Genomic DNA, 26,330 nt, shown 5'->3' with positions numbered 1-26,330 from the left:
GAAGGGTATCCCTTTTGTCACAGAATGCAGGTATGACCACCACGTTAATGAAGCTAGTGTCAACGATGGAATTGTGAGACCCATGTCAAAATGGTATCTGCCCAGGGAGAAGACTGATGCCAGCCACATCTGCAGAGGCCTGAGTCATAGCCGTGCATACTGTACCACGTAGGTACAACTGCCATGTGCACTAGCAACCTAAAGCGCACTTGGGTGGTGGTAAGTGGGTGAGTCTTGACATGGGTGATTAAATCTGACAGTCTGGGATCTGGCCTCTGGAAGGAAGGCCCTGGTGTGAGTAGAGTTGAGGACTGCCCCAAAATTCAATCCTTTGTATTGGGATCAATGTTGATTTATCATTTATCAACAAACCCAGCGATTGACACATGGCTCGAACTACAGTGATGCTGTGCTGGACCTGTGCTCTCAAATTATCCTTGATCAGCCAATTGTCGAGGTACAGCTAGACCTGTACGCTCCCAATGTCTAAGGTAGGCCATGACTACTGCTATATACTTTGTGAATACCCTTGGTGCTGCTGACAGACTGAAGGAGAGTAACATGCACTGGTACTGGCTCATGAGAAACCTGAAAAATCTCCTGTGTCCATGGAAAATGGAGATGTGGAAGTATGCGCCCTTTAGGTCGAGGGCAGCATACCAGTCCCCTGGATCCAGGGAGGGAATGATGGAAGCCAGGGAAACCATGCGGAACCTCAATCTCTTGAAGTACTTGTTGAGGTGATGCAGGTCCAAGATGGGCCGTAAGCCCCCTTTGGCCTTTGGAATTAGAAAGTAACAGGAATAGAACCTTTTCACTCTCAAGTCTAGAGGAACTTCCTCTATGGCCCCCACCCGTAGAAGGGCTTGCACCTCCTGGACAAGTTGCTTGTGAGAAGAGTCTACCCCACTGCTATGATACTGAGTACCCATTGGTCTGATGTTATAGAAGACCATGCAGGCAGGAAGAGCGAAAGATGGTCCAAAAATAAAAGGGGGATTGGATCTAATGCTCAGGCTGGTAGGTCACCCTCAGGTGTGCCTTCAAAATGCATGTCTATTTCCACCGGGGTATCAGCTCAAGTCCGACTGTGACGGCGCGATGGAAGGTTGGCCCTGATAGCATCTGTAATCCTTTCTGTAGAGTTCATGCCTGACCTGGCCTTAAAACCTTGGTGGCTGCTAAGACCTAAAGTAATTCCTAGAGGCCAAGGGTGTATACAGGCCCAAGGAGTGCACAATAGCCCTAGAAGCTTTAAAGCCATGCAGCCTAGTGTCAATCTGTTCTGAGAACAGTGATGTGCCCTCGAAGGGCAGGTCTTGCATGGACTGCTGGATGTTATGAGAAAGGCCCAAAGACTGCAGCCACGAGGACCATCTCATCAAGACTGCTGACGCCTTTGTCCTAGCTGCCAAGTTGGCCACGTCTAAGGCTGTTTGGAGGGAGCCTCTGGCCCCCATCTTGCCTTCCTCTAGGATGGCCACAAATTCTTGCCTCGACTCCTGAGGCAGAGAGTCTTTTAACTTGGACATAGGTTCCAAAATACTAAATCATATCTCCTTAGCAATGCTTGCTGGTTTGAAATGTGAAGTTGTAAGCTGGACATCGAATAAACTTTCCTCCCAAACAAGCCCAGCCTTTTTGCATCTTTGTTCTTGGGAATGGCAATAGCCTGCCCTTGCCTGTCTCATTCATTAGCTGCCGAAACCACAAAGGACCTGGGACTACATATCAAATCTCTTATCCGGGACATACTACTACTTCTCAGTCCATCTAGAAGTAGGGGGCAGAGAAGAAGGGATCTGCCACAGTGCCTTGACCAAGTCTAATACCCCTTCACATACAGGTAAAACCATTTGGAAGGGGCCACTGCAGCCAGAATGTCAAATAAGGAGTCTGTGGACTCCTTAAGCTCCTTATGCCAGTGCTTATGTGTGTGACCCCAGGGGACACCAGAACTGGCCCTACGGATACCCTTTGGTACCAGTGAACATGGCATGCACAAACCTAACATGGAATGGACATGAGCAAACACTCCAAGAAGAAAATATAGGAATAAAATTCAACCAGCCCATCTGCCCTCATACTGAATCTGTCATTAAAGCAAGGGCTAGGGTTTGGAAGTAAATGAACATTACAACTCCATGCCTTTTTCCTAGTGGGTTTTGGTTTTTTTTTTTTTTTTTTTTTTGGAAAGCCTAAATTTTATTTTTTTCATTCAAGTTTCAGTTCTTTCCACTATAAAAAGAGCCTTTTTCATCTAATCAGTACATTGTGAGCCTATAAACTTATCTTTAGCCAACCAACAAAGGAGGGAAATCCACCTCAATGAACATTTCTAAGCTGCAGAGAGTTTGGGTTTGGGTTTTCTGCTTCTCCAGCTTTTGATTTTTTTTTCTTTTTATTTGCCCAATCTCATATCCCCAGCACAAGGCTCTCAAAACAAGCTAGCCACAATATAGGAACCTGGCTAGCCAAGAGAACGCTAGCTGAATGTAGAAGAGAAAGGCTGTGTGTTGTGATTTCCAATCCAGGTTTATAGCAGGCACAGATTGTGCTATTGATAGCTGTTTAGTCACCCACGTGAAATGTTTTTAGTGGTCTGAGTGGACAACTGTCCACAACATACAAAACTCAGCATATCTAGCACTAACTGACACTTTTATTAGTAGTCTATGTAGATATCTAGACTTGCCAACCCAAAGAAATTATTCTTTTTCAGGCACATTTTTCAGGCACATTGGTAAGATAGTGTAAAAAAAAAAATTCAACCACTAATTTTAACTGAGTCTAGCTGAGTTTCAGTAAAGAAGCAGACATATGAACTGCAGATAATAGAAAATAAATAACTAATTTATCATGTTAAAATGTAATACAATATCAGATCACACCAAATATGAAGATATTAATAGCTCTGTGTATATACACACTGAAATGCTGCTTAAACTCATGATTTGATGGGGAGCAGAGAAAGAGGGAAGAACAAGGAAAAGTGGTAATAAAAAATTCTGTTATTTTAGAGATTTTACCTTATCATACTGGCATACGACAACATTCTCTGTATCAAACAGCTCTTGTCCTTCCTCATCACTCACATCATCTTCACTGTTAAGGGGCTCCTAAAAGAAACATTTGTAAATAGTTTGTGATAAACTGACACTCATCCATTAAGATTATAGCTATTTTGATCATGTGCATGAAAATAAACTCTGGTTACAACTATAGCATGAATGAGGGGTTAAGTGTGGGGAGAATGAGGTTCTCAGGTAAAACCTTTCAGATGTGCCTCTCACAATTACAGGGCTAGCTGGACATCTGTCCCCTTTCTGGTCTCTAAAGTGTGCACCATCTCAGTTGTCAGGTCTGCCTTTACCCATTCCTTGAGTGAAAGTTTGCAATTCTCCCACTACCAGATTGGGCCTGGGCCATCATATCCTCTGTACTGACTGTTCTTACCTAGCTGGTCTGACTGAGTTTGGGCACCTGCATTTCTTCCCTTTAGGATACAGTGATCAGTGGTGAATATAGTGACCAGACAGCCTTCTTAAATCAGAAGTATTGTTTATTTTTACCAATTGGAACAAAGCTTTTAAGAAATAAATAGCCTACACGCATGTCTATCTTGCCCAAAAACTACCCATCTTCTGATAGTAACCTAGGCAGACCTACCGTCTCCAGATACCCAAGCAGGTGCCTGGGTCTCAGTCTAGCTCACGTACAACAAATGGAGATTACTTACTGTAACTGGATGTTCGAGATGTGTGGTCCCTATGTGGATTCCACGTGTGGGGTGCGCTCGCATGCACGCCGTGCACTGGAACTGTTTGTGGTCATGTCCATCAACCTGCCTGCGTGGTGTGCGTCGGCCATGTGGTGTGTCCGAGGTTTTACAAGGCTGCGCGGGTCGACACCCCTCCAGATCCCTCTTATGGACAGGCACAGAGCCCACAACAGAGAGGATGCGGGGGGCAGGATTGGAATCCAGATAGGGACCACATATCTCAAAGTATCTCCAGTTACAGTAAGTAACCTCCATTTGTTCTTCGAATGCTGGTCCCTATGTAGATTCCATACGTGTATAGCATAGTGAGCAGTATTCAGCATGGAGGTGGGATGGAGGGCTCACTGGAATTGAAGAGTGTGTAGGACCATTCAGCCAATTGCCACGGCGATGGCGTAGTGAGCGGTGAAATTGTGGACAGAGAACCACGTGGGCCACCCTGCCACGTGGTCTGCAAGAAGGGCGGATGTGGTGGCTTGTGCCTGCATGGAGTGGGCAGCGATGCCAGGTCTCAAACAGTTATTCTATGGCTCAATTCTGGAGAAGGGTGTGTGCTTTCTCTCGGAGATAAAGTTGGGAGGGCTCCCCAGGGCCACTGCAGGGTGGGAGAGTGACAAGGAGGTAAGGAAAGGAACTCTTATCAGGTACCCCCTCAGTGTACAATGTCCAGCACCCAGTGGTCAGTGGTAATCTTGTCCCAACTGTGAGCAAAGATGGCAAGACGGCCCCCAAACACAATCAGAGGAACTGGAAGAGGGGCAGAGGGAGGTTCACAGGTCTCAGGGGAGAAGTCAAAAGGGATGCTTGGAAGGGTGCTGAGTGAAACTGGTGGTGGTGGAGGCTGTAGCGGCAGGATAGTGGGGTCATTGAGACTCCTGGCAGCAGTAATGTGGCTCTTGCTAATGGAGGGTAAGTTGGTAGGCAGTGCGGGCAGGGTAGAGGGGGAAAAAGGATGACCGATGTTGTTGGTGGGTTGGGGTCGAAGTGTAAAAGGCCCAAGGACCGGGAGTGTGGAGCGAGAGTCATTGAGGGAATAGAGGGACTCGTCGATTTTGTCAGCGAATAGTTTATGACTGTCAAAAGGGAGATCCTCAAGGGTAGTCTGGACCTCTTCAGGGAAACCAGAGGACGGGAACCAGGAATCCCAGCAAAGTACCATATCTGAGGCCAAGGAACAGGACAATGTCTGCTGTGTCAACCACTTGGCTACCAGTTTGCCCTCATCAATGAGGGACTTGAACTCTGTTTATTTGTCACCTGGGAGGGAGGCCTGGAACTCCACCAGCTTGCAGTATGACAAAAAGTCACATTTTGCCACAATAGTTTGGTAACTGGCAATACAGAAATGCAGTCCCACCAACAAGTAGACCTTGCGCCCACGCAGGTCGAGTTTTTTAGCGGCCTGATCCAGAGGGGCAGTCTTAAGGTGCTGCTGTCTGGCATGCTCAGCTGCTGCTTGAACAATGAGAGAGTTGGGAGGGGGCGGGTAAAAAGAAAATGTGTCCAGGGCAGGGACAAAGTAGCATCATTCTGCCCGCTTGGGAGTGGGAGCACATGAGGCTGTGCATATTAGACGGCCTGATTCAGTTAGTAAAGGGTGGTATGGATGGGTTAGCCAGTACGAGAGGGCCCAGCCAGTTGAAAAATATCCAGAAATTGGTCCTCTGGACCCTGCACATCTTCAACCAGGATATTGAAGGCCCCAGTGATGCGGTGAAGCAAGTCTTGGCACTGCCCATGGTAATCCGGAGGAGAAAGAGAAGGCAGGATGAGCACATCATCCAGGGACAAGGAGGCCTCAGTGGTTGCGACAGTGCAGGTGGAGGAAGGAGTGTTATGGGTAGGTGAAGGCAGTCCCCCGTGGCTGTGGTAGGGATCCCAAGCGTGCCAATAGGACCAGGTGTACAGGTCAGCAGGTACCGATGGCCCATGGGGGTACTCGAACCATGCTTCAGCCAGAGGTCCATATTGCCAGTGTGTAGAACAGGCACCATGGTCCTGAACTATTAAGATCATGCAAGTGAAAATGCAAGGTCTGGCTCCAAGGACCACTCGAAGCTAGAGGGCTGGTCTGGGAAAGGTGGTGCCATTAGGTACTTCTAGAGGAAAAACTGCAGTCTCATGGGTCCGCAGAGGAAAGGAGCAGCAGATGGACCAACGGGTGATGGCGTGGGCTTCACAAAGGCAGTAAAGGCCGCTCACAGAGAAAGCGTGGGCATGAAGCAGCTTTTAAAGCTGATTTGCCAGGCACAGTCCCCTGCAGCGGGTAGGACACCCTGCATGGGGTAAATTAACGGAACACTAACAAACTAACAACTTTGAAGACTATATACAATGAATTAGAAAAGTCTTATTCAGACACAAAGAAAGCAACATAGCAAGAGTGAAGAGGAAGAGGGGCTGAGACTCTAACCATGCGGTGGTTAGAGGGAACTAGAGAGGCATCAACCTGTGTAAGACCTCAGGCGCACCATGCAGCTGACACATGACGCACACGCAGGTCGACAGACACTACCACGAACAGTTTCGGCTCTGGTACATGGCGCTGCGCATGCGCATCCCATGTATGAAATCCACATGGGGACCAGCACTCGAAGAACCACCTCTGCTACACTTCTTTTGTTCTTCTGTGTTCCTGGTCTTTGAACCCTTCTGGTTAAAACTAGCCCTATAGGCTCAGCAGGAGATTATAGTAGAGTCCTGAGAACCAATGGTTTTGACACTGTCCCTTAACAACTCTAGTGTTTGCTGATGGGTGGTTTATCTTGAATCATTCTTTTTCTTCCTGTCTGTGTTCTCAGACAGATTTCTGTTCAGCTAAACCAATGTTGTCATACAGTAAACACACCAATAACTAGTACAATATATAATATTCATAAATTATCCCAGGGCAGCTCCAAATCTGTTAGTGTCCAAGTCCCATTTCCTAAAGTGACTTTGGCATTTACCTATACTGAGAATTCTCCAGCAGTTTGAGGGAATTTTTTTAATCATATGTAAACAGCATATATTTTAAACACTACTTGATAAATCACTATTGAAACCATGAAACATACTTTTCCCCCAAAAAGTCACACTCTTTTGCAATTGGCTTCTCATTATATGGGTTATAAGAAGAGGCACTGGGGAAAGGCAAGTTTGAATCTCCATCAGCCATGATATTGGCTCTTGAGGAGTATTATTTTCAATCAAGAAGGGAAACATATGCTTCTTTGTACCAGAGGATGCCCTAAGCTCCTCCACCATCACAGGTGGTGGGGGTATTAAAATGACGCAACTGATGCACAGAACTGGAATTAGCTCCTTATAAAGCTGGTTGATAACAGTGAAAAGAAGAGGCTAGAGCAACATGATGCTGAGATCTTTGGCCTGCTGATAGTGTTTTTAATAAATCTTGGAATATCAGGAAAATTCCAGAAAACTGGAAGAATGCTAATGTTTTGCCAATATTCGAAAAAGGCAAGCAGGATAACCCAGGTAACTATACTCCAGTGAGCCTGATATGAATCCTGGGCAAAGTAATGGAAAAGCTGATACAGGAGTAAATTGATAAAGAATTAAATGACAGAAACATAATTCATGCCAGTTAACATGGATTTATGGAAAATAGGTCATGGCTGATTTCATTATTTGATGAGATTACAAGTATGGTTGATAGTCCATACTTGTCCTTAGAGTTGTGTAGATGTATTACAGACTTTTGTAAGGCATTTGACTTAGCACTGCATGACATTCTGATTTAGAAGTTAGTACTGTACAATATTAATAGAGCACATGCTAAATGGTTTAATAACAGGGCAAGTAAGAGATCTCAAAAAAACAGCTGCCAATGGGAATCATCACTGATGGGGTTCAGTGGAGATCAGTACTAGGCCCGACGCTATTCTACATTTTCATCAGTGATCTGGAAGTAAATATAAAGTTACCGCTTATAAAATTTGCAGACAAAGATTGGCAGAGTGGTAAATAATGATGACCGGGCAATCACACAGCACAGTCTGGATCGTTTGGTAAGCTGAGCCCATTCAAAAAAAATGTTTTCTATTAAAGACAGGTGCAAAGTTATACATCTAGGAACAGAGAATGTAAGCCATACCTGCAGAATGAGGGACTCTCCCCTGGAAAGCAGAGACTCTGACAAGGATTTAGGGGTAACAGTGGACAAGCAACTCAGCACAAGAGCCAAGTACAATGCTGTGACAAAAGGACTAAGGCAATCCTTGGATGTATAAAGAGGGGAAAGTAGAAGTGGGGAGGTGATTTTACCTTGCATATGACATCGATAAGACTGATATTGGAATCATGAGTATAACTGCGATGTCCACTTTTATAAAAATGATGTTGAAAAACTGGACTGGGGTGCAGAAAAGAACCATAAAAGTGATTTGAGTGCTTTAAATCTCCTGCCATATGAGCTCAATCTGTTTGGTTTATAAAAAGAAGATTGAGAGGTGACTTGATTACAGTGCCTAAGTACCTTCATAGGGAGAAAATAAAGGCTATTAAAGAGCTCTTATCTAGCAGACAAAGGCATGAAAAGAACCACCAGCTGGAAGTTAAAGCCAGACAAATTCAAATAAGAAGTTAGGCACAAGTTTTTAATAGTGAAGGTGGTTAACCAATGGAAGAAGGGAAATGGTTGATTCCATCTCCATTTGGAGTCTTCATATCAAAACTAGATGCCTTTCTGGAAGATAGGCTTTAGTCAAACTCAAATAATCTGGTTCAATACAAGGGTATCAAGGAGAAATGTAATGGCCTGTAATACAAAAATCAGACTAAATGATCTCATGATCCTTTCTGACCTTAAATATTCTGAATTTGTTAGGTTTATTCTCATATCGCCAGAGCCAAACATGTTCTACTTTCCACTGTGCTTCCAGTTTTATTAGCATTTGATCATGCTCTGCCCCAAATTCAGCAAGAGTTAATTCTGGGCCTATTATTTTTATAATCTTGATTGCTGAAAATGTTTATGAAACCCTTTGCAATAGCTGAATATAATACAACCTTTTTCAAAGTGCATTACTAATCATTATAATACGGCTAAGGTAGGTAGGCATCTGCCTTTGTTTCCAAACTGTAAAATGATAAACCCAGACAACAGTAAGAGAAATGCCCAAAATCAGAGACAAAAAAAAAATGTCTATCAGATGAAATTAGAAATCTGGAATTCCTAACTAGTTCTGTGCTTAGACTACAGTTTGGAATGTTATCTTACTAATAACTCTCTATTTAAAGAAGTTTGTTTTTGGGTATTTTCCTCAAAATTATGGATAGGTCAACATTAAAGTCTACATAATTTCTAATCTTTTAGAAGCATTTTGTCAAATTTTACCTCTTCAACCTGGCCATCTTCACCTCCATCTTTTTCTTTGTCTTCCTCTTCATCATCATCATAATCTTCTTCCTCATCTTCTTCTTCTTCAGAAGAGGTGTCTCCAGCTCCATCAACTTGGAGTACAAGTGGTGCTTGTGGTTGCGCCTGTTGCTGTGGTTGCTGCTGACCGGCAGCTGTAATCTGTGCTTGTGCCGGTGTAGGAGCTGCCACTGTTGTGGGTATGACCTGTGTTTTGTTCCCTGTAAATAGGATTTGCTGTGGCTGAATAATCACTCCTGTCTGCTGGGAGAGCCCTCCAGGGATAGGAGCCAAAACCTGACAAAAGGATTTTTATTATAGCAATCACTGTGTATACACAATAATAACAGAACAATTACTTACCGAAAATATCTGAAACTTTCCATGTAATTATACTAGTTCCAGGAACACAGTCACAAACGTTGCTTGCTTTTCTGTGTTTGATACCTAAGACTTTTATAATTTCACTTTTAATACTGTGATCATTTTTTTAAAACAATTGGTAACACTGGATGCAGATCAGGTAGGAAGATCCTGCACAGAAACCGAAGATATGGAATTTCTAAGGCATTAAATCAATTTTTAAAATCCCCATTTCTTTATGAAACTCTTCTTCCATTTTTCAGAGCCACTATCGGCACATCTGTCACGCTAGTCAAACAGAACACAGACCCTTGCACTTAAAAATGCAAACTACTGGAAAATTTTCCTACTGGGTTAGTTTCAGTTATGAGTTATTCAAAATGTCCTTCTTTACCTGCTGTATAACAGGAGCTTGGACACCACCGGGCTGCATCTGTGGTATAACCTGTTGCTGTAGAACCACTGGCTGCTGCTGCTGAATGATATACTGAGCTCCATTTGCGGTTCTAACTACCTGCAAGATCTGGCCTGCAATAAAAACAGAACCACTCAAAATGTAAAAATCCACATCTAAAAATCATCTTCTCTTTCAAAGTAGGTTACCTGGAAAAAGACAGCATAATTAAAAGAGAAAGTTCATCTGACACTCCCGCCAGTGAGAGGCTGAGAATTTTTATTATTATTTTTAATACTTTAAAATGGCACAACTACACCTTCAAAACACCAAGTGTTCAAAGCTCTGGTCAGGACTGTCTTTAAAACCCAACCAGATGTTTACAAGGGGCATAATGCAATAGCAGTAGAGAAATGAGACAAGAGGAGGTTGCTAGCAGATGATACAAGATCTCACATGAGGCCAAAGATTAACCCACTAAAGCAGCACAGCAATCTCCTGAATATTCATTCCCTACATATGAAGATTGTATTCCATGTTTTTGCAAGGCCCCTATTTAAAAGAAGAACAGAATAGAAGACAATAATACAGATATACCCAAAGAAATTACACTATCCTATTGTGTAGGCTTTATTTGCTGTTAAACAGATACCGTATTCTAGTGTTAAGTACATTTCAGTGTTGGGAAACAATCTGTTAGCATGTGTACATACACATTCAGGGAAAATCTACACTGCACACTAATTTGGCTGCATTTAAAGTACATACATTACATGCCCCTCTTGCATGGGTATAAACAGCTGTGTAGATGGTGAGCTGCTGCTTATGTGAGTAAAGACACCCTGAACCCTTCGAACATGTACCATACAGGGTTCTACTTGCCCAAGCAGTGCCACCCGTCTATGCTGCTAGAATTGGCAGTATAGTATCCCACTACTGGAATCTTTCTCCGCCACAGGGAAAAGCTGCCTCTGCCTCCCCCAGTCTGAGCCTTTCACTGACACATGTAGCTACATGCCACAGCATGGACGCACTTGCTTTTCACTCTTGCATGCAGCTACACACACCCTACATGCTGCTGCAAGAGGTGAACAGCGTAGATGTAGCCAGTTTGTAAAGCACTTGGGATCCTTCAGATAAATGATGCTATATAAATGTTCAATATTACTGTTTTTCTTTTAACAAAACAGGTGAAAAGCTCAAGCATTTTTTCCACCGAGTCTACTAACTTCATTAACTGCACTAAAGGATAGCTAATTCTTCAATTTTTCTCTTCTGACAAGGCCAAGATGAGGCTGATATAAGAACTCCTCTTCTTATAGGATTTTAGAAACCTGATAAAATCCTTTCCATTTTTTGGGGGAGGGGGGGGAGAGAATATTTTTACCTTAAAAGATGAACGGTCACACTGTGTATAATACCTATTTTTTGTATATATGGCAAACAATACTGTAAAAATGTAATTCTCTCTCTTGCTATTCTATGGTTTCCCAGTTTTACTTCCTTTACTGTGCCTGACAGAGAAACAGAGATACAAGGAAAATAATATTTGCTGAACCATGACTGGGACAAACAAAAGGTGTAAGAAGACAAGTAGAGTGGCTTTTTAAAACACTCAAAACAAAAAATTTTTTTCCAAAGATTCTTCTGCTCTGCATCTCCCCCACAGAGGCACCATGGCTGCGTACACTAAAAGCTGTTTTGGACAGAAAACATTTTCACAATTTAGATTGGGCTTTTAACATGATAAAACTATTGGATTTGTTTTCAAACAAAAAACAATTTGTTTTCCCAGCCGTTTTCTTCACTCCTTGCCTGCCTTTGAGTTGTCCCATGCAGACATTACCAGGGGCAGCTGGGCAGACAGCGATTCTGACATGTGAATATTCTAAGCTTACTGTGGTACTCTGCACCCCAAAAATAGCCTCCTCGAACCCCGTATTCACCATTGTCATGTCGATGATATGCTCTGTACAAAGTATGTCTTGTGAGGTATAATTTTAAAAGTCTTCATCTGCTAAATATTAATATCCTGTTGGATTGTATGCGCTATTATTGTATTTGAAGTTATGAAGTATTGCTGTTTATGTTATTAAAATGTGTTGTGAGGTAGGAAACACCTACAATCAGCCTTTCAGGTATAACAATGGGGTAGCCAGACAGTGTTAATGATTCACCATCACCCAACAAGGGAAGAATCCACAATCAGAGACTGTTTACAATGAAGACTTCTCAGAACCAGCATGTACACAATGGGACACTGCTTGACCAATGCGGATGGCTGTCACAGCCAGAGATGTTTCCAGCAAGCTGGAAAAGCTATAAAAGATAGGACATGACATCATCACTTGGCTTCACTTTTCCTGCAACTCAACACCTGGAAGAAGTGTCTGGAGAGAAAAAAAGACTTTTGAACTGGAAGGACGTCCCAGGCTGGAGGAGCATTCCAGCCTGCGTATTAAGGAACAGAAACCTACTTGTACCATCTCTCAGGAGGAGACATTGATATAAATCCTGCTTAGTTTCTAGAACTTAGACTGCAAAATTCCTTTTGTTTTTCAAGTAACTTACTCTGATCGCTTATGCCAATCACTTAAAATCTATTTTTCTGTAGTTAATAAATCTGTTTTATAATTTACCTACAGTGTGCTTGGTTAAAGTGATTGAGAAATTTGCTCAGATTACAAAGGCTGGTGCATATTTACTTTCCTTTAATGAAGTGGGCGACTAGTTAATGAACTTACCTGGGTCAGGCTTCTGACCAGTGCAAAACCGAATAGTTCTGGGGTACAGTGCTGGAAAGCTGGGGGGGAGTTGGCCTCTCTCTATTGGTGGTTCGTGAGGGGCTGGGGAAAGCATTCATGTTACTCAGTTGGGTGTATCCCCTGCCTGTGAATGTCTGTGTAAGGGTGGCTTGCTGACAGCATTATAGTGTTGTAAGAAGCAACCAAGGTAAACATTCTTGCCATCTAACTGGATGTGGAGCGCCACCTGCTGTGGTGCTGTGTAATAACAGTGCATGGAGGGGTCTGCTGCTTGTCACCAGCATGGCATTGTTGAGAGTCAGCCCAGGCTGGAAGGTTAAGGGGGCACTGCTGTCCCGCAGTTTTCAGGCTGCACCTCAGGGGACTCTGTCACACTTACATTCTTAAATTTACTCCTAACATCTGATCTAAGGAGACAGCTTTAGATTAAGGTAGATAGGGAATGTGGCTATTTATTCTAAAAGCACTAATGGGGACAGAGAATGGGAAAGATGAACTCAAAATCTCATCCCTGACCATTTTGGAATGGGCTGGTAGGCCTTCTGAGGTTTCATGTGCAAGGAGTCAGAAGGGCAACTGCTCAGAGGGGGAGCAATTCAAACTCAGTATATTCTGAATCTCTATATTTTGCTTTTATTACAATTACCTTGCTTACATTTTTAAAGGTGATCGAGGAAAACGCAAACTAATTGTTATGACTGCCCCTCAAATAAAACAACAGCACAGGGGACAGGATCAATACTGCTATTTCAGTACAGTGAACCAGACTCTCATAATGCCAGAGCTGATGGGCTGTATAAGTGGAGAACAAACCCTGAAGCAAAAAATAGAAACTGTTTTTCAGAAATATCCTTGCGCTCCACAGATAAAAGTCTAGCAAGGACAGGTTAGTACTATCCAGAGAAGAAGGGTAAGTACCAGAGGCAGGGAAGATGCCAACGCACAAGTCAGAGTTCTACATGCACAGGTCTGTATATAATACATCTTCTAACTTCATTTATTTTTCTTTATAAAATGTATTATGTCTATTCATTTTCCATCTTCCTTTCCCTTCTCTCATGCCACTTTCATTTATTTAGGTTCTTGGATGTCCCTGATCACCATCACTACTTTTCTTTCCATGTATTGTGTATCTTTTTTATTTTTAGCGTCAGTGTTGTGTAATTCTCTTTCTCCAGCCCTCCTTTCAGTGTTACAGTCTCTCCTTACCCCCATGTCTGTAGTCTCTTTCATTACCCATGGCACAATGCTACCACCTTATCCCTAATTCACAGAGCATACACAATAGTCCCATGTCTCACTTCATTGCAGCTGAGAAGCCTGTAAAGATGGTCACCAGCTCTCTGCTATGGGTGAAGAGTTGCAGACAAAATATCCCAGCTTCAGAACTGAGCCCTGGGAGCACAATCTCCCTAGGAACCCATGGCTCCCTGTCTGAGAAAAAACTACAGGGCAGCACTTTGCAGCTGAATAAAGATATCTGGCCACAACATAATTAATTTGTGATTGATCCTGTAGCACACACTTATCTTCCTATAAAAATAAAAAAGGAATTTTCTCCTTGTATTAAGATCTGGAAGTTTCACCTCTGCTCTGAGTCAGATTTCTAACTGTTATAAACCACATCTTTAATATTTTAATCAAACTTCCATTAAACATACCAGCCTTTAAAGCCATCTCTTAATAGAATATTTATATTCTCAAAATAGTAAACAGCTTAAAAACAATACCTTTTGAAGCGTATTAAATAAAATCTTATACAATTGTATACTGGTAAAGTAGCACTATAATACATATATCTCAATAACTGTATGGTCAACTCCCTTTACCATAAAACTCCTTCCTGATTTTTAAACGTTTCACATGAAATGTAATATATTAAAATCATTTGCAAATCAAATCACTCGTCTATAATCCATTTAATGTTAAGGTAATTACCTGAATTTGTAAGTATCTGCTGAACAGGAGTAACACCAGCAGGCAAAGCCAAGGTAGCTGCAGTGGCAGCCGCACTCTGAAAGATAAGAAACCTGTTTTTAACAGTCAACATTACTGCCAATGCTTCATGTCGCAGCACGGCAGCTGAGGATTAATGAATAAGAATCTGTTGTGGTGAAGTAGGAGAAACTTACACAACCACCATTAACTTCTATGGATAATTATCACTTACCCATAAGCAAGTTTCTGTGATGTTAAAAGAAAGATGGATAATTGTATGACACGCATATATTAGCTATCACAGAAGTGCAATCTTTCTGATTTCTATTTGTCAGCTTTGATTGTCCCTCCTTCATTCTGCGTGCATCACAAGCCAACTCGATTCTACTTTATTTCCAGGTTTGCCAGAAAAACTCTGGAAATAAGTTTTGTTCATCTGTGCTCCCTCTGCTGGCTAGCTGTTGAGTAGTGGAGCATAACACGGTAATATCACTGGTAGCTTCACTCCTTGTATTTTAAACAAAAAACTGATTACTCGTTAAGTTATTTAAAAAAGCAATTGAGGAATATTTTTAAAGTGAAAAGCTCTTTGTGCCTTTGTCCTTCTCTTAGAAAATAAGGACTAAGCAGACAGTGTATAGGATTCCAGTCTAATAAGTAACATCTTATTTTAGCCTTAGAAAAACAAGGTATGAAAAAGTATTAAAAAAAAATCAGGAGTCTACACCCTGCTCTCCAAGTTAAAGTTAACCAGACTCTCTGAATATGTTATCTGACTAACGGAATAGAAAACAACTCCAGGCTTAAAGTTAATTTTTCAAATTCTGGAATAATGCCAATATCCAGGGTAAAAGAAAGTACCCCCTGTAGCAAGGGGGCATGGCTTACTTTGCAGATGGACAGGGAGGGATGGCCTGACCCTTGATGGGCAGAGCCAAAACAACCCTGCCCACCCCGCCAGAAGTTGAGGGACAGGACGGGAAGTATAAAAGCTGAGCCAACTAGCTCAGTTTGGAGGGAGCTGCCGGAAGGGAAGGACGTCTCTCCACCGGTGCTGCTGTCCCAGCCGGACTACTGCCCTGCTTGGGAGCTGCCTGCTAGGAACAACCTAGAGAAGCGGCCGGCTGCCTCTGACACTGAGGGCCTGTAGACGCTATCCCTGACTATCTACCCGAGGAGACTGAAGGTACTGCTGAGGCACAGGTACTCCAGGGAAAGGGTGAAGGAAGTAGCCCAGGAGAGCCGGACGACTGTCCAGTTGTGTTGTGTACTGCAGCCGCGTCAGCGAGTTGCAGCTGGAGCCCCGCTGACCCAGTGACAGAACACTCTGCCACTGATAGGGACCTGGGCTGGGACACAGTGGAGTCGGGTGGGCCTGCATCACCCTCTCCCTTCCATACTACCTGGTCGCCTCATCCCAGCCTGTCAAGCCTCAAAGGCCTATAGATTATTTGCCTGCCCCGCCCTGCCTGAGAGCCTGAGGCTATAGACTGCTTATAGCTCAAGCCGTCAGGTAGGGCGGGGAAAGTAGACAGCTTGCTCGCCCTGCCTAGGGCTAAAGACTGCGTAGACACCTGTAACCTGTAGAAGGGGCCAGGACCCTGGCCCCAATGCTAATTCCCCATTTTTAGTCTGCACCCATAGGACTGCAGTAGCGAGGGGAGTGGCCTCCCTCCCAGATGGCTAGGAAGGGACGCAATGATGCCTTACACCTTCCTGAAAGTTTTCTAAAGAATGTCTGAGACAACGTATCTGATCAAAGAAGCTTAATATGTGATAACTGACCCCATACTCAATGAATATAGAGAAATTATTTCTGTTTTCTAGACAAGATCATTTTGTAGAATACAATAAATAGGCCATGTATGATCGTTCCCTGGATCATCTATGTTAAGTTTAAGCAAAAATACTGTGAAGTAAAATGTACAGAATCACTGAACTTTGAGGAAAGACTATTACTAACCTTCTGTAACTGCTATTCTTCGAAATGTGTTGCTCATGTGCATTCCCATTAGGTGTGTGCACGCCTCACAGTTGCCGGAAGGCTTTTCCTCCATTGGTATCCATAGGGTCCGCTCTGGAGCCCCTTGGAGTCATGCGTCCATGGCATCCTATATAGGGCCCTGCCGACCCTCCGCCTCCTCAGTTCCTTCTTGCCGGCAGACTCTGACAGACGGGTAGTAGGCGGAAGGGTCTTGGAATCACATGTTGCTCATGTCCATTCCATCTTGAAGAACAATAGTTACAAAGGTTAATAACAGTCTTTTCTTCTTTGAGTGCTTACTCATGGCTATACCAATTAGGTGACTCGCAAGCAAGCCCTTAGGCAGTGGGGTCGGAGTTCAATGGGACATTGATTACAGAACCGCTCTGCATCGTCTCTGGCCTGGTGAGTGATGGAGTAGTGCTCTGCAAAAAGTATGGATGGAGGACCACACTGCTGCCCTACAAATGTCCTGGATCAGGACAGGGCTAGGAAGGCTGTTGAGGTTGCTTGAGCCCTTGTAGAGTGGGCTGTAAATGCCAGGGCAGGCACATTTGCCAGTTCCTAGCAGATGCACAATGCACGATGTGATCCATGACAAGATTCTTTGGGAGGTGACCGGGAGGTCCTTCATCCTGTCTGTCACTGCTACAGAGAGTTGAGATGTCTTCCTGAAAGGTTTTGTTCCTTCGATAAAGAAAGCTAATGCCCTCCGAACGTTTAGAGGATGAAGTCTCTGTTCGCAGCTGCTAGCATGTGGTTTGTGGTAAAAGACTTGAAGGAAAATGTCCTGGTTAGAGTGAAACTGCGATACTGCCTTCAGGAGGAATGCTGGATGTGGGCGCAGGCAAACCTTGTCCTTAAAGAATACTGTATCAGGAGGTTCTGACGTCAAGACTTAAGCTCTGAAACCCTCCTAGCTGATGCAACGGCCACTAGGAAGGTCACCTTCCATGACAGGTACAGGAGAGAGCATGATGCCAAAGGTTCAAATGGAGGCCTCATCAATGCAGACAACACAAAATTAAGGTCACATTAGGGAACAGGCTGGCATGTATGAGGAAATATCCTGTTGAGACCCTTGAGGAAATGACTTACTGTGTGGCTCGAGAAGACTGAGCAGCCAACCACTCATGGATGAAAAGCTGAGATTGCAGTGAGGTGGACCTTAAGTGAAGATAATGATAACCTCTGATGCTTGAGATATAAGATAGTCCAGGATGAGCAGTATTGATGACATTTCTGGAGAAATACCTTTCTGCAGAGACCAAAGGGAGAACCTCTTCCACTTTGCTAGGTAGGTAGCCCTCATGGAGGGTTTCCTACTCCCCAGGAGGATCTCTCTGACCTGCTCCAAACACTCCATCTCCTGCTGGTTCAGCCATGAAGCTTCCAAGCTGTCAGATGTAAGGATTGCAGGTTCGAGTGACGAAGACAGCCCTGATCTTGCGTAATCAGGTCTGGCACTAATAGAAGACTGATGGGAGCCTCCATTGAGAACTCGAGCAGCATGGTGAACCAGTGTTGGCACACCACTCTGAGGCTACCAAAATCATCACAAACTTGTCCTTCTTGACCTTCAGAAAGACCTCATGTACCAAGGTTATTGGGGGAAAGGTGTAGAACAGAGGACCCAACCAGGGAAGGAGGAAAGTGTCTGCAATTGAGCCCTGACTGTGGTTCTGGAAAGAGCAGAACTGCATGCATTTCCTGTTGGACTTTGTTGCAAACCGGTCTACCTGGGGAATTCCCCATCTTTGGAAGATATTGTTCAACACTTCTGAGTGGAGAGACCATTGGTGGGTAGATATCGACCTGCTGAGGAAGTCCACAAGCACGTTCTTGGATCCTGGAAGCTACAAGGCTTCTATATAGATTATGTGAGCTATATAAAAGTGCCAGAGGTCGAGGGCTTCCTGACACAGGAGAGAGGAGCAAGCACCATCCTGTCTGTTCATATAGAACATCACTGTCATGGTGTCTGTTTTTACTGCGATGCATTTGCCCTCCAGATGTTCCCCGAAGGTTTGACCTGCAAGCCGTATCGCTCTTAATTCCCTCATGTTGATGTGAGTAGATAGGTCTTCCTCTGACCACCGCCCTTGAGATCTTTATTGGCCCAGATGAGCCCCCAACCCGAGTCCAAGGCATCGGTTACTAGGGTCAGGGGGGATATGGGCTCGAAAAGGGGACTCCTGCACAGACCACTCTCTGGTCTAGCCACCAGCGGAGTGAGACCAATACTGGTGCCAGGATCGACACTACCTTGTCTATGAAATCCCAAGAGGGTCGGTAAACCGATGCCAACCAAGCCTGTAAGGGTCTGAGGTGTAGCCTGGCGTACTGAACCACCTGAGTAGGCCCAACCATCTTAGGCAGTTTCTGACTGAGACCATAGGGGTAATGATTCCATTCCTCTATGTTGGAGAGAATGTTCCAAAATTGAGACTCCAGAAGGAAAGCCTTGGTTTGGTTCGAGTCTATAACACCCCTATAAACTCTATCCTGTGCATGGGGGATGAGGACTGATTTTTGTGTGTTGACAAGAAGGCCCAGATTGGCAAACGGTAGTTTTATGAACTACGTCAGATTCCACCTGTTGTCTGGAGTTTCCCTTGATCAACCAATCGTTCAAACGTGGAAAAATCTGAATCCCCCTCTTTCTGAGAAATGCAGCCACTACCGCCATCCATTTTGTGAAGACTCTGGGAGCAGCTGAGAGGACGAACAGCAGTACTGCAAACTGGTAGTGAGAACTGCTGACCACGAACCAAAGGACTCTCCTGTGCCTTGGAATGATCAACACATGGAAATACACATATTTAGGTCACGGACAGCATACCAATCTCCTTGATCCAGGGAAGGGATGATTAACGCCAGGGATACCATTCGGAACCTCAGCTCCTTTATGAATCTGTTGAGGTTTCTTAGGTCTATGGTCAGCCTGAGACCATCCTTGGCTTTTGGAGTTAGGAAATACCAAGAATAAAAACCCCTTCTCCTTAGCCCTAAAGGAACCTCTTCCACCGCTCCCACCTTTAGGAGCTGCTGCACCTCTTGAATCAGAAGTTGCTCGTGAGAGGGGTCCCTGGAGAGGGATGGAGAAGGAGAGGAACATGAGATTGGGAGTTGAACTGGATAGAGTATCCCAGTTCCACTATGCATAGTACCCACCTGCCTGAAGTAATCTAGGTCCATGCATGGTAGAAGTGGGATAAGCGGTTTGAAAACAACAGGGCTGGAGGATCTAAGTTTTGTATTGGTACACCGTCCTCAGGTGCACACTCAAAAGTTATGTTTCAGGCCTGGAGATTGTTTTGCTGGACCCTCATTGAGGCTAGATGAGGACTGATAAGGCTTCTACTTGTTGCTTCTGCCTCTTTGGCGATTAAAATCCCGCCTTTGGTGGGTCTGGTAAAAAGGAAGGAGCGACTGCGGCCTAAAATGCCTCCTCTGGGGTGCTGGTGTGTGTAGGCCAAGGGACTAGAGAGGTGCCCTATAGTCTTTTAAACTGTATAGTTTTGCACAGTCTGGTCCAAGAACAGCAAATGGCCCTCGAAAAGGAGGTCTTGCACAGTCTTTTGGACCTTATGGGGAAGGCCCAATGCTTGTAACCCATAAGCTGTGGCACACTGTTACTCCTGAGGCCATAAGTGCAGGCTGCTGCATCGGCCACGTCTAAAGACCCCTGTAACAAGGATTTGCTGTCACCTTGCCTTCTTACACAAAAGGGTTACAAATTCTTTCTTGGAGTCAGTTGGAATAGACTGCAAATTTTAGAATGGACCCCCAGGTGTTATAGGAGTATCTGCTTAGAACAGCCTGTTGGTTCGCCACCCAAAGTTGGAGGCCACTGGTGGACTACAACTTCCTGCCAAAAAGGTCCATTTTCTTGGCTTCCTTGGCTTCAGGGGTAGGGACCTGGGTTCCCTGCCTCTCCCTTTCATTTGCAGCCACTACAACTAGGGAAGCCGGGGGGAAGGGGTGGAAGATGAGTACAAAGATACTCATATCCTTTAGAAAGACAAAGTACTTGCACTTGACTTTCTTTACAGTCGGGGGAATCAACGCAGGGGTTTGCCACATTCCCTTCATATTCTTGTCGTCTTTATTAGGGGCAAGGCCACTCTAGGTAGACCTGATGGGGACAAGATAAGAGTCACTGGGTCCACTCTCCCCTCAAAGATCTCCTCAACCTGGAATCCCAGGTTTTGTGCAGCTTAGCAGAGGAGGTCCTGGTGTGCCCTACTATCCTCCACTGCTGGTGCTGGAGAGGCACCCGCAACTGCTTCGTCTGGTGACGAGGACGACAATTCCATTAATGGGATGGTTTCCCACCCTTCAGTGCCCAGGGGATCACGTGGTGCTGGGCGATCATCTCTGCGATGGTGCTGGCAATGTCAGACTCGGTACAAACACAGGTGCCGTAGTCAGTGCTGTGCCCGGGCTTGAGGTCTTGCTCAGTACCAGTATCAGCGTTGGGTCGAAAGAAAGTCTCCAACCTGGCTTGACGAAACCTGCATCCAAATGCCAAGGAGAGGGACCATCTACATTGGGGCCCTTAGACTTGCTAGAAAGCCCATGAGGTCCAGAAGGGCCACTGTGCCATTGTGGGAGCCAAGGCATGGCAAAAGGGTGAGCCATCTCCTGGCTTTAGTACCATCCCATCCTGGTGCTGGCTCCTCTGCCTCGGAGTTGGACCCAGACTTGCTTCTGGGAGACCACAGCACAGTGCTCCTCAGTGCCAGTGACTGATGCCAAAGTTTTTGGGACATCAGCACCAGCTTCCCTTTGGATGGTACCGACCTGCCCTGCTCTGGGGCTGCTGCCTCCAGTAGTCTTCTGTGGGACTGTGGCGGCATGCTCTCAATGAGTTTCATGGCCGCTACAAATGCCTCTCAGGTGGAGGGTAGCTGAATGTCCTCCACCTCCTCTTCCAACTCTCTGGAAGGGGGGTAGTCGGTGCCAGACCCAAAACACCTCTCTCCAGGGCTGGAGTTGACAGTGCAGCAGTCCTGGGAGTAGTATCCACATGGCCTGACACAGGTCACACCACACTACTCCTCTTATGCCCCGAAGGGAACAGGTGAGTGAGAGCACTGCCAGGTGCTCCTGGTCTTCGGTGCCAGCGATTACTTATGGTGCCAAGGATCTAGAGATCTTGATTCCTTCCTCGGCACCGGGCCACAAATGGAAGCTGGAGCACTTTTAATTGTTACCGATGCCCTGGGTCCCAGTTCCGATGGGCTCAGAGATGGTTGAAAAGCTGCCTCCATGAGTGCGAGGACAAAACCCGCTGCAAATTTCACAGCAGTCTTTCTGGTGTGCCTCCCCAAGACACTTAAGACATGTGGAGTGCAGGTCACTCCTTAGCTTGGGCTTCTTACACTCCTTGCACAGTCTGAATCCAGGGGACCAAGGCACACCCTGACCTCTGGGAGAAACGACTGATCTCTTAAGGGGATCTGCCTAACTATTCTAAGTACTTAACTATTAATGCTATTTAACTATTTCCAGGTACAATGGAATGGAAAGCACTGGGAGTAGAGAACCCTTGCAGAGCAAGAGGTGATGGATTCCAGCTGACTGTCACAGGAGGTAAGAAGAAAATGAGGAGGCAGAGAAGGATGCCATGGATGCGTGAATCCAGGAAGCTCCAGAGCCGACCCTACAGGTGCCATTGAGGGGAAAAAACCTTCCAGCAACTGTGCATGAGGCATGCACACACCTAATTGGAATTGACTCCAATTCCAAGCACTCGAAGAAGAACTGTGATTCTTTTTTTAACAAGCCAAAAATGTTTGGATACTTGCTCAGGCATGAAACACTCCACAACAACAAATGCAACAAAGAAGTAATGGGATAAAGTTTTAAAAGTACAGTTATTACTTTTTTCTTGATGCTAAGAGAATTCTTGGAACAGACTGCAATGAAATGCATCCTAGCGTTGAAATGTTAAGTTCTGCAAGTGACTCTGGATCTGAAGTTACTGTAATTGCATCTACAAGTTTTGTAGAAAAGTTATGGACAAGTTCTTTGTTATTCTTTAAGACTATCTAAAACAAGAATTATTCCTCAACACAACAGGCAATGTCGGCTAGAGGGCAGCTTTACTTTATAGAAGGCTGAACAACTACACACTGGTGCAAAAGTAGCTAGCCTTGGGATACAGCCAAGAGGTTGGTCAATGGCTAATGACATCAGCCCTGAGGAAGCTGAACTCAGATGACTGTCTGCATAAGGAATTAAGGCCTGAGAGCCTGCATCAATATCTTCATTCACTATTTTTAACAACAAACAAGCAACACGTTTGTTATACTAGATTTGATTCTACTGTGGAGCAACATAATACTATAGAAACTAAACAGAACACACAATATTATAACACATTCATGACTGTGGCTGATGGCCAGCTTCCCTCAGTGGGTCTCGCACCTTCCTGCTTGTAGTGGGCCAGGAAGTTGTCCGTCACCCCATCTTCCCTGGGGGAGAGGGGTAGGGACCCGGGCCCACCCGCTCCTCCGGGTCCCAGCCCAGGGGCCCTATGAACCACAGCGGTATACTGCTGGCTCTGTATTGTTTGAGCTGCAGCCTCTTCTCCTGGGCTACTTTTCCCCCCTCAGTCTTTCCGGCCTCTCCGGCCCTATGTCCTTGCCACCCCTTCCTGGGCTCAGTACCTCCTTTGGGGTTCTTCTGCTCTCCCCCACTTTGCTTCTCCAATCTGCTGCTGCTCCACTCCGCTCCACCCAGCACAACACCTCTGCTTCCTCCAACTTGTGCCCTGTGTGTTTGGGGCGGAGCCCTTTTATGGAGCACCTGGCTGATCCTTAATCAGCCTCAGCTGCTCCTAATTGCCCCCAGTGCTCTGAGTTAGTCAGCAGGGAACAAAGCCCGGAGCATTCTGGGGCTCACATATCTCCCATCCAGCACTCTTCTATTGCCTTCTGCCTTCACCATATCACACATCATCCCCCCCCCCCCCGCTCAACACCATGGGGTTGGGCTACTTGGGACGTAAGGCAGTGCTGGCGCAACAGGGCGTCAGCGTTGCCATGTTGGCTTCCGGCCCTGTGCTGCACCCGGAAGTTGAAAGGCTGCAGGGAGAGGAACCATCGGGTGACACGCGCATTCTTCTCCTTGTTGGTGTGCATCCACCGGAGCGGGGCGTGGTCTGTCACCAAGGTGAAACGTCTCCCCAGGAGGTAGTACCTGAGGGTTTCCATGGCCCACTTAATCGCCAGACATTCTTTCTCGACCACTGCGTACCTCTGCTCCCTGGGGAGGAGTTTCCTGCTAAGATACAGGATCGGGTGTTCTTCGCTGCCAACTAGCTGTGTGAGTACAGCCCCTAGCCCTGTCTCAGAGGCATCTGTCTGGAGGATGAAGTCCTTGTCAAAGTCTGGGGTTATCAGTACCAGGTGGCCACAAAGGGCTGACCTTAGGTCTAGGAACGCTCTTTCAGCCGCGTCGGTCCACTTCACTATATCTGGGCCCCGAGCTTTTATGAGGTCAGTTAAGGGCCCTGCGCTAGCAGCAAAGTGGGAAATAAACCTCCTATAATAGCCCACGATCCCTAAGAACGCCCTGACCTGCTTCTTGCGGACCAGTCGGGGCCAGGCCCGGATGGCCTCCACCTTGTCCCACTGGGGCTTTACCAGGCCTCTCCTTACCACGTAGCCCAGGTATTTGGCCTCAGCCAGTCCTATCGCACACTTAGCCGGGTTTGCCATGAGGCCAGCTTTCCGGAGGGAGTCGAGCACCACCTCCACTTTCCCCAGGTGAGTTTCCCAGTCGGGGCTATGGATGACCACATCATCCAGGTAGGCGGCTGCATACTTGGTGTGGGGTCGCAGTAGGTGGTCCATCAACCTCTGGAAGGTTGCGGGGGCCCCATGGAGTCCGAAGGGGAGGACGATATATTGAAATAGGCCGTCAGGTGTGGAGAAGGCGGTCTTCTCTTTGGCATCTTTGGCTAGGGGGATCTGCCAGTAGCCCTTTGTCAGGTCCAGGGTGGTCAGGTAGCGGGCCTTGCCCAACTGATCTACTAGCTCATCGATACGGGGGATTGGGTAGGCATCGAATTTAGATACCTCGTTCAGCTTTCGGAAGTCATTGCAGAAGCGCAGGGTACAGTCAGGCTTGGGGACTAGGACTATTGGGCTGGACCACTGGCTGTGGGACTCTTCAATTACCCCGAGCTCCAACATCCTTCTTACCTCCTTCCTAATCTCTTCCCTCTTGGCCTCTGGGATCCGGTATGGTCTTATCGTCACCCGTGCCCCAGGATCAGTGATGATGTGATGGTGGACCGTTGTTGTCCGACCGGGCTGTTTGGAGAACACGTCCTGGTTCCATGTCAATAGCCTCGGTCCGTTGCTCGGGGGTTAATTCAGGGGATATTCTAACCTACCCCTGTGGAGCATCTGTCTGGGGGGTCGCTTCTCGGGCGACCAGGCATGCCTCCCGGTCCCGCCAGGGCTTCAGTAGGTTAATGTGGTACAGCTGCACCGGCTTCCGGCGGTCTGGCTGTCTCACCTTATAGTTTAGGTCTCCGACTGCTTCCACGATCTCATACGGACCTTGCCAGCTAGCCAGGAGCTTGCTCTCTGCCGTTGGCACCAGCACCATCACCTGGTCTCCTGGCTGAAACCTCCATGCCTTGGCCCATCGGTTATAGTAGATCCACTGGGTCTCCTGGGCCTTCTCCAGGTGATCCCGCACGATGGGAGTTACCCGGGCTATTCGCTCTCGCATCTTTGCCACGTGCTCGATGACATTTCGTCCTGAGTTGAGCTGCTCCTCCCAGTCTTCTTTGGCTATATCCAATATACCACGTGGATGGCGACCGTATAATAGCTCGAAGGGAGAGAACCCAGTGGATGCCTGGGGGACCTCCCGTACTGCAAACATCAGGTAGGGTAGTAGGGCATCCCAATCCTTTCCGTCCTGGGCCACTACCTTTCTTACCATGCTCTTGAGGGTACGATTAAACGTCTCGACCAGGCCATCTGTTTGCGGATGATAGACTGTGGTCCTCAGGGCCTGGATGCGGAGCAGGGTGCAAAGGTCTTTCATTAATCTGGACATAAAGGGGGTCCCCTGGTCCGTCAAGATTTCCTTGAGGATGCCCACCCTAGCGAAGACCTGGAGTAGTTCCTTTGCGATCGCTTTGGAGGTGGGGTTCCTTAATGGGATGGCTTCAGGGTACCGGGTGGCATAGTCCAAAATGACGAGCACGTGCCGATGGCCCCTCGCCGATCGCTCTAGTGGTTCCACCAGGTCCATAGCTATCCTCTCGAAAGGAACTTCAATGATGGGTAGGGGCACTAATGGGGCTCGCAGGTGAGGCCGGGGGCTGCGTAGTTGGCACTCCGGGCAGGAGAGGCAGTATCTTTGGACCTCCGCCCGTATTCCTGGCCAGTAAAACCGTCTCAGAATTCGGTCAAGGGTCTTATCTACCCCTAAGTGCCCTCCGAATAAGTGGCTGTGGGCCAGCTTCAATACTGCCCTGGTATGCTTTCGTGGCACCAAGAGCTGTTCTACCTCCTCCTCCTGCACCTGTGTCACCCGGTACAGCAGGTCGCGCCTCAGGATATAGTATGGCCCCGGGCCCTTGGTCCGGCCCTCCACCAGCACGCCGTCTATTTCCACTACCTCCCCCCTCACATTCACATATAATGGGTCGTTGGCCTGGTCTTGCCCAAAAGTTTCCCGCAGGGGCCCCAACTGGCCATCCCTTAGGGGCC

General features: G+C 46.3%; 1 protein-coding gene across 2 annotated transcripts in view; it reads right to left on the bottom strand.

The window, feature by feature from the left end:
* The window catches only part of GTF2A1 (general transcription factor IIA subunit 1), a 53,041-nt gene that overhangs the window by 11,023 nt on the left and 15,688 nt on the right, over positions 1-26,330 (bottom strand). The window contains exons 5-8 of one of the 2 annotated variants that reach the window (XM_067532314.1): positions 14,601-14,676; positions 9,898-10,031; positions 9,120-9,437; positions 3,030-3,119 (exon numbers count right to left, since the gene is read on the bottom strand). In XM_067532314.1, coding sequence (XP_067388415.1) covers positions 3,030-3,119; positions 9,120-9,437; positions 9,898-10,031; positions 14,601-14,676 — 618 coding nt within the window. Of the gene's footprint in view, positions 1-3,029; positions 3,120-8,390; positions 8,541-9,119; positions 9,438-9,897; positions 10,032-14,600; positions 14,677-26,330 lie in introns of those variants that run through there. The other variant, XM_067532321.1, reaches the window with a different exon arrangement.

This window comes from Emydura macquarii, unplaced genomic scaffold (genome assembly GCF_026122565.2).
Source record: "Emydura macquarii macquarii isolate MOO-44397 ecotype Brisbane River unplaced genomic scaffold, CSIRO-AGI_Emac_v2 contig_374, whole genome shotgun sequence".
Taxonomy (NCBI): domain Eukaryota; kingdom Metazoa; phylum Chordata; order Testudines; family Chelidae; genus Emydura; species Emydura macquarii.
Note: the sequence above shows the minus strand (reverse complement) of the source record. Positions and strands in the feature narration are given on the sequence as shown.